Source organism: Salvelinus alpinus, chromosome 31, assembly GCF_045679555.1.
Source record: "Salvelinus alpinus chromosome 31, SLU_Salpinus.1, whole genome shotgun sequence".
Lineage (NCBI taxonomy): Eukaryota > Metazoa > Chordata > Actinopteri > Salmoniformes > Salmonidae > Salvelinus > Salvelinus alpinus.
The window spans coordinates 34,783,159-34,791,735 of record NC_092116.1 but is presented as its reverse complement, the minus strand read 5'-3'; the positions used below and the strand labels follow the sequence as shown (position 1 = coordinate 34,791,735).

General features: G+C 46.1%; 1 protein-coding gene across 1 annotated transcript in view; it reads left to right on the top strand.

The window, feature by feature from the left end:
* LOC139561531 (fibrinogen beta chain-like) overlaps positions 1-3,676 on the top strand; it is a 12,648-nt gene extending 8,972 nt beyond the window's left edge. The window contains exons 7-11 of the mRNA XM_071378728.1: positions 30-149; positions 339-461; positions 642-769; positions 2,058-2,215; positions 2,790-3,676. Of these exons, the coding sequence (XP_071234829.1) occupies positions 30-149; positions 339-461; positions 642-769; positions 2,058-2,215; positions 2,790-3,021 (761 nt within the window). The 3' untranslated portion in view covers positions 3,022-3,676. The remainder of the gene's footprint in view (positions 1-29; positions 150-338; positions 462-641; positions 770-2,057; positions 2,216-2,789) is intronic.
* Positions 3,677-8,577: the final 4,901 nt, after the last annotated feature.

Below are 8,577 nucleotides of genomic sequence, written 5' to 3'. Positions count from 1 at the left end.
CCCCCCCCCCTCCCTCCCTCCCTCCCCAGGTAAGGAGTGTGAGGACATCTTCAGGAAAGGAGGAAGGGATTCTGGGATGTATCTGATCCAGCCTGACTCCTTCTACCAGCCCTACAAGGTGTACTGTGACCAGACCACACAGAAAGGAGGTGGGTGCTTTGTCTACTTCTCTCTCTCTCACTCCAGCCGTGCTTGTGTATATGTCTAGTACTTCTAAATGCATGAGGGGGAGTGAAAAAGTGCACGCTTTTTTGGAGAAGGGTAGAGAATCGGATAGAATGTTCTATCCATGTATCCTTTATTTGATCTGTTTAATATCTCTCCCCCCCCCCCCCCAGGCTGGACCACTATTCAGAACAGGAAGGATGGGTCTGTAGACTTTGGCCGGCGTTGGGACAACTACCGCAGCGGTTTCGGGAATATCGCCTTCGACGTCGGAAAGGGACATTGCAACACTCCAGGTGAGAGAAAAGAAATAATTAATAATAATTAATTAATAATAATTAATTAATAATTAATTAATAATTAATTTATATTCAGTCAGTTTTAGGAGGTAAACTCCAAATTCAAAAAAAATTCTCAATATAAAATGTAAAGTCATGATGTCACTTACCGTGTGTTTCTCCTGTGTCACGTGACAGGGGAGTACTGGCTGGGTAACGACCGCATCAGTCAGCTGACCAAGCAGGGACCCACTGAGGTCCTCATGGAGATGGAGGATTGGACTGGCAACAAGGTCCACGCCCAGTACAGAAAGTTTACCATACAGGTAACACAGCCACGCCCAGTACAGAAAGTTTACCATACAGGTAACACAGCCACGCCCAGTACCAACAGTTTACCATACAGGTAACACAGCCACGTCCAGTACAAACAGTTTACCATACAGGTAACACAGCCACGCCCAGTACAAACAGTTTACTATACAGGTAACACAGCCACGCCCAGTACAGAAAGTTTACCATACAGGTAACACAGCCACGTCCAGTACAAACAGTTTACCATACAGGTAACACAGCCACCCCCAGTAAAAACAGTTTACCATACAGGTAACACAGCCACGCCCAGTACAAACAGTTTACCATACAGGTAACACAGCCACGTCCAGTACAAACAGTTTACCATACAGGTAACACAGCCACGCCCAGTACAAACAGTTTACCATACAGGTAATAGTACCTTTACTATACAAGGAATTGACAGACAGACAGACAGTTTACCGTACATCTACACTTTCCAATCAAATATTTCCTAAACGGCCAGCGGAATAGATCCCCAAACGGCCAGCAGAATAGATCCCCAAACGGCCAGCAGAATAGATCCCCAAACGGCCAGCGGAATAGATCCCCAAACGGCCAGCGGAATAGATCCCCAAACGGCCAGCGGAATAGATCCCCAAACGGCCAGCGGAATAGATCCCCAAACGGCCAGCGGAATAGATCCCCAAACGGCCAGCGGAATAGATCCCCAATCGGCCAGCGGAATAGATCCCCTAAACGGCCAGCAGCATCATGGCATTCTAGAACTCCGAGCTCATGGGTCTGGAGTTGGGTTACTGGAAAGCACTTTGCACAGAAAAATGTTGTGAAATGTGAATAATGATAATTAAAATCCTGATTAATTGGGGGGCCTCCCGAATGGCGCAGGCTGTGTTGCAGCTGGCCCAAGATTGTTTGTGAGACCCATGAGACGGCCCAGCGTCGTGCGGGTTAGGAGAGGGTTTAGCCAGCCTGCTCTAGCTACTCCATGTGGTGGGCCGGACGCATGCATGCTGACCATGGTCGCTGGTTGTACAGTGTTCCCTCCCAACATTTTGGTGTGGCTGGCTTCCAGGTTAATAAGTGAGCAGTGTGTCAAGAAGCAGTGCGGTTTGGCAGGGTCGTGTTTTGGAGGACGCATGGCTCTCGACCTTCGCCTCTGAGTCCAGTACGGGAGTTGCAGTGATGGGACAAGACTGTAACTACCAATTGGATGTCACGAAATTGGGGAGAAAAAGGTATTATTTTATTTTTTTTTAAGTATGAAAAAATCCTGATTGATTTATTAATGTATTGCAGGGCGAGACGTCCAACTACATATTGGCGATCGATGGGTATTCAGGAACGGCCGGTAACGTGATGCTGGACGGAGCTACGGAGCTGTATGGAGAGAACCGGACCATGACCATCCACAATGGAATGATGTTCAGCACCTACGACAGAGACAACGATAACTGGTATGGGATGATGCTGGATGAGGGGGGGGGGGGCTGCATGTCTGCTAGTTATTTTCCAATTAAAACCTAGACAACCAGGTGAGGGGAGGTCCTAACTAATCAATTAAGACCTAGACAATCAGGTGAGGTGGGTTCCTAACTAATCAATGAAGACCTAGACAACCAGGTGAGGGGAGTTCCGATCTAATCAATGAAGACCTAGACAATCAGGTGAGGTGGGTTCCTAACTAATCAATGAAGACCTAGACAACCAGGTGAGGGGAGTTCCGATCTAATCAATGAAGACCTAGACAACCAGGTGAGAGGAGGTCCTAACTAATCAATGAAGACCTAGACAACCAGGTGAGGGGAGTTCCGATCTAATCAATGAAGACCTAGACAACCAGGTGAGGGGAGTTCCTAACTAATCCTTAATCTTAGTTGATCAACCAAGTACGGGGAGGTTTGAAAACCCGCAGACACACAGCTCTCCAAGAATTACATTTGGTTTAGGGATTTTTGTTCAGTCAATCAAAACATCTCTCTCTGTGTCTGCCTCCCCTCCTCCCCCCCCCCCCCCCCCCCCCTCTAACAGGACTCCAGGTGATCCGTCCAAGCAGTGCTCCCGTGAGGACGGCGGTGGCTGGTGGTACAACAGGTGTCACTCAGCCAATCCAAACGGCCGTTACTACTGGGGCGGGGCTTACACGCGGTACATGGCGAAACACGGGACGGATGACGGCATGGTGTGGATGAACTGGAAGGGATCCTGGTACTCTCTCAAAGCCATCTGCATGAAGATCAGGCCCTACTTCGCCTCGCGGTAGACACACAGACATACACACAGACACACACAGACACACATCGAGAGACACAGGAAGTGACTTTTAGCTGAATCAGGTGTGTTAAAAACAAAAGTTTGCACCCCTTTCGGTACCCAGGACCAGGAGGGTTCAACTCTGACCCTACGAGGTCCGTAGCCTGCTGATTTTCTGTTCTACCTGATCATGAACTGCAGCCACCTGGTAGTCCCAGGTCTAAATCAGCCCCTGATTTTAGAGGGGATCAATGAAAACAAGCCACTGGCTCGGAGGCTGTACATGTTCATATTGTATGTGAGAGCCAACAGAGAGCAGCACTCAGTTTCCCCCCAATGTGTCAAATCTGATCTAAATCTCAAACACTAAAGGAAACGTATAATGACTTCAATAGGGCTTTTATAAAAGACACTGGAGAAAAAGAGTTTAAAGGATGTTGTTTCAAACCTGAACCTGATGTCTTATTTTTTTTAATAAAGTTAAACAGAGAAAAGTCAAGTAAAAAGAGGAGTTTAAAAGAAGATTAAAAAAACATGTTTTTGTCGCTGTGTGTCCCTGTGTGTGTGATTGTGTGCTTTGGGACAGGTGTATATATATATATATACAGTATATGAACAGAGGACTGTCCCTTACGTTGCTCAATAAAAACATATTGTGGAACTTATTTCATGTTTCCTCGTCATCATTGTATCAACTCACAGCCATCAGATCATTACCTGGAATGTGAATGGGATGAAGTGACCTGTAAAATGATATACAGCTGTATATATATATAGAGAGAGAGAGAGAGAATTATGGTGTAGTGTGGTGCGTGTCAGAATACTTTAGCTTGAACTTTTTTAATGTGCATTTTTAACATTTTACGAAGAAAAAATAACACGTTATACACAGAAGATAGTCTATTTAAATGGTCCCTTTCAGAGACAGTTGTAACCCTGTCCTCGGGTCAGTTGTTACCCTGTCCTCAGGTCAGTTGTTACCCTGTCCTCGGGTCAGTTTTAACCCTGTCCCCAGGTCAGTTGTAACCCTGTCCTCAGGTCAGTTGTAACCCTGTCCCCAGGTCAGTTGTAACCCTGTCCCCAGGTCAGTTGTAACCCTGTCCCCAGGTCAGTTGTAACCCTGTCCCCAGGTCAGTTGTAACCCTGTCCCCAGGTCAGTTGTAACCCTGTCCCCAGGTCAGTTGTTACCCTGTCCCCAGGTCAGTTGTAACCCTGTCCCCAGGTCAGTTGTAACCCTGTCCCCAGGTCAGTTGTAACCCTGTCCTCATGTCAGTTGTAACCCTGTCCCCAGGTCAGTTGTAACCATGTCACCAGGTCAGTTGTAACCCTGTCCTCAGGTCAGTTGTAACCCTGTCCCCAGGTCAGTTGTAACCATGTCCTCAGGTCAGTTGTAACCCTGTCCTCAGGTCAGTTGTAACCCTGTCCCCAGGTCAGTTGTAACCCTGTCCCCAGGCCAATTGTAACCCTGTCACCAGGTCAGTTGTAGCCCTGTCCCCAGGTCAGTTGTAACCCTGTCCTCAGGTCAGTTGTAACCCTGTCCTCAGGTCAGTTGTAACCCTGTCCCCAGGTCAGGTGTAACCATGTCCTCGGGTCAGTTGTAACCCTGTCCTCAGGTCAGTTGTACCCTGTCCCCAGGCCAATTGTAACCCTGTCCCCAGGTCAGTTGTAACCCTGTCCTCAGGTCAGTTGTAACCCTGTCCTCAGGTCAGATGTAACCCTGTCCCCAGGTCAGTTGTAACCCTGTCACCAGGTCAGTTGTAACCCTGTCCCCAGGTCAGTTGTTACCCTCCTCATACCCATCCAATGATGTATCATTCTATGTTCTGATGTTATTTTGCATTCTATAGATGATGTATAGTGGATATGACATGAAATAAATCTCACTGATGAAGTTAACAACTAAACTGAGCAGCAGAGAGATTTTATTCAACCGTAATACAAAGAATGAAATCGGTCAACAGTTAACAGTTAAGAATGACATAATGAAATCGGTCAACAGTTAACAGTTAAGAATGACATAATGAAATCGGTCAACAGTTAAACACATAACAGTAGAAAGGTGTTGAAGAAATAAAAAGACTTGTGTCATCGAAGGAAGAGCAGTAAAGAAGAAGTGTTCAAAATGGAGGTAGATCTTTGCTGTTTGGGGAATATAATCATATAACGCAGTTAATATATATATATATATATATATATATATATAGTACTATATAATCATATAATGAAATAAATATACATATAGTACTATATATAATCATATAATGAAATAAATATACATATAGTACTATATATAATCATATACTGAAATAAATATACATAGAGTACTCTATATAATCATATAATTAAATAAATATACATATAGTACTCTATATAATAATAGATTGCAGGAAATATACATATAGTACTATATAATCATATAACGCAGTAAGTATACATGTAGTACTATATATCATCACAGTTTATGATATTGACTGTCCCACTGGGTCAAAACAGCAGTCCTTTATTATAAGTTCATTAACTCCTCTGACTCATCGTTGGACTGTCAGTCAAAGTGTGTGTGTGCCAGCCAACCAGCCAGCCAACCAGCCAACCAGCCAGCCAACCAGCCAGTCATCCAGTCAGTCAGCCAGCCAGCCAACCAGCCAGTCATCCAGTCAGTCAGGCAGCCAACCAGCCAGCCAACCAGCCAGTCATCCAGTCAGCCAGCCAGCCAGTCAGCCAGCCAGCCAGTCAGCCAGCCAGCCAACCAGCCAGTCATCCAGCCAGTTATCCAGTCAGCCAGCCAGCCAGCCAACCAGCCAGTCATCCAGTCAGCCAGCCAGTCAGCCAGCCAACCAGCCAGCCAACCAGCCAGTCAGTCAGTCAGTCAGCCAGTCAGCCAACCAGCCAGTCAGCCAACCAGCCAACCAGCCAGTCATCCAGTCAGCCAGCCAGCCAGTCATCCAGTCAGCCAGTCAGCCAACCAGCCAGTCATCCAGTCAGCCAACCAGCCAACCAGCTAGTCATCCAGTCAGCCAGCCAGCCAGTCATCCAGTCAGCCAGCCAGCCAGCCAGTCATCCAGTCAGCCAGCCAGCCAGTCAGCCAACCAGCCAGTCATCCAGTCAGCCAACCAGCCAACCAGCCAGTCATCCAGTCAGCCAGCCAGTCAGCCAGCCAGCCAACCAGCCAGTCATCCAGTCATCCAGTCAGCCAGCCAGCCAGTCATCCAGCCAACCAGCCAGTCCTCCATTCAGCCAACCAGCCAGTCATCCAGCCAGTCAGCCAGCCAGCCAACCAGCCAGTCATTCAGCCAGCCAGTCCTCCATTCAGCCAACCAGCCAGTCATCCAGTCAGCCAGCCAGCCAGTCATTCAGCCTCTCTCTCTCTGGGAAGTAGAGATAAAATGAGAGCTATAGTCTGACTGTAGACCACATCCCTCGTTGCTCGTTGGTGTCATCAGATCATTACGGCAGAATAGATCTAATAAATGAGAGGATAGTGAATGTGCAACATAGCGTCCTCTTCATAGGATGACACATTGTCACGTTCCTGACCTGTTTTCCCTTGTTTTTGTATTTGTTTAGTATGGTCAGGGCGTGAGTTGGGGTGGGCATTCTATGTTGTGTGTCTAGTTTGTCTGTTTCTGTGTTCAGCCTAATATGGTTCTCAATCAGAGGCAGCTGTCAATCGTTGTCCCTGATTGAGAATCATATATAGGTGGCTTGTTTTGTGTTGGGGATTGTGGGTGGTTGTTTCCTGTCTCTGGGTTTGTGTTCTGCACCAGATAGGACTGTCTCGGTTTTCACGTTTTGTTGTTTTGTATTGTTGTAAGTGTTCACAGTTCGTTATATTAAACATGTTGAGCACTAACTGCGCTGCATTTTGGTCCTCTCCTTCATCCCAGGAAGAAAGCCGTTACACACATATGGGATAAAAAGGCTAATTTATGAAAACAAAATCTTTCATTAGATTGTAACTTTCCTACTGGAGCCAGCTGACAGCGAACATATCCTTGTGAATTAATTCTCTGTTGCTTATGTAATTGATAGTCTGGGTACTGATACAGCCATCTATCGAATTGCGATTCATTCTCACTGTCCAAGTTTTCATTTGGGTAGATCAAATGCGCTATTATTGCCCCAAATTGTCACGCCCTGATCTGCTTCACCTGTTCCTGTGATTGTCTCCACCCCCTTTCAGGTGTTATTTTCCCCAGTGTATTTATCCCTGTGTTTCCTGTCTCTCTGTGACAGTGTATTTATCCCTGTGTTTCCTGTCTCTCTGTGCCAGTTCGTTTTGTATGTTTAAGTCAAGTCAACCAGTGTGTTTTTCCCGTACTCCATTTGTTATTCTCCTTTTTCTTGTCCTCCCGGTTTTGACCCTTGCCTGTTCTCTGGACTTTGTACCCGCCTGCCTGACCATTCTGCCTGCCTTGACCACGAGCCTGTCTGCCACTCTGTACCTCCTGGACTCTGATCTGGTCTTGTCCTTTTTGCCTGTCTATGACTATCCTCTTGCCTTCCCCTATTGGATTAATAAATATTGTAAGATTCCAACCATCTACCTCCTGTGTCTGCATCATGGGTCTCGCCGTGTGTCATGATACAAATTTCCTTCCCCAAGCGAACAAGAGAATGTAGGCTAATTTCATAAAAATGAAAAAGTATTTTCTAATGGCCTATTTTTCCATCAAATACCCTACGCCTTGAAAGTCGTGTACTGATTATATTTAGCATACGTTGATGAATGATGATCACTGCAACAGCTGCAGCGTTGCTGATTGGATTAGCGATGTCATGTACAGTAGTAGTCTATGAGAAAGTTTATAAAGACAAAATGTGGACACGCACGTATTTGATTTGGATGGATGACTGACATGATATTTTCTTATCTAAAATGTAGGTGAAACTTTGCTTCGGTACACATTTCTCGAACTTGTTACGTGTGTTTTGCGCACGGGGCTCAAGCCTGGATGGACTCGCGTCTGGTAAAAAACCTTATTGCCCAATATATTCCAAAACTCTATCAAAATGCACAATGGACATCATGGCGGTTGTGAGCACAGTGTTTCTGATCAGATCAGATAATTATCTTCTAATGTATTTGTGTGGCTACGATGCTGAATGATCTTTAGAGCACAGCATTTTCTGCTTGGTTTCCAGAGCGTTGACGGAGTGAAATGAAAGAGGCTAATTATCGAGGTCTAGACGACGCTTCTCACTACAGAGTAAAAGGCGTGTTGTGTTGAGTCTGGTGCTAATGTCTGATGTAGACTATTTTGTAAACTGCCGTTGTGCTGTGGAGCCCCCTCGTGCACGTGTTTATGAGGAGCCCTCTAGTTCATGTGTTTATGAGGAGCCCTCTAGTTCATGTGTTTATGAGGAGCCCTCTAGTTCATGTGTTTATGTGGAGCCCTCTAGTTCATGTGTTTATGTGGAGCCCTCTCGTTCACGTGTTTATGAGGAGCCCTCTCGTGCATGTGTTTATGTGGAGCCCTCTAGTTCATGTGTTTATGAGGAGCCCTCTAGTTCATGTGTTTATGAGGAGCCCTCTCGTTCACGTGTTTATGAGGAGCCCTCTCGTGCA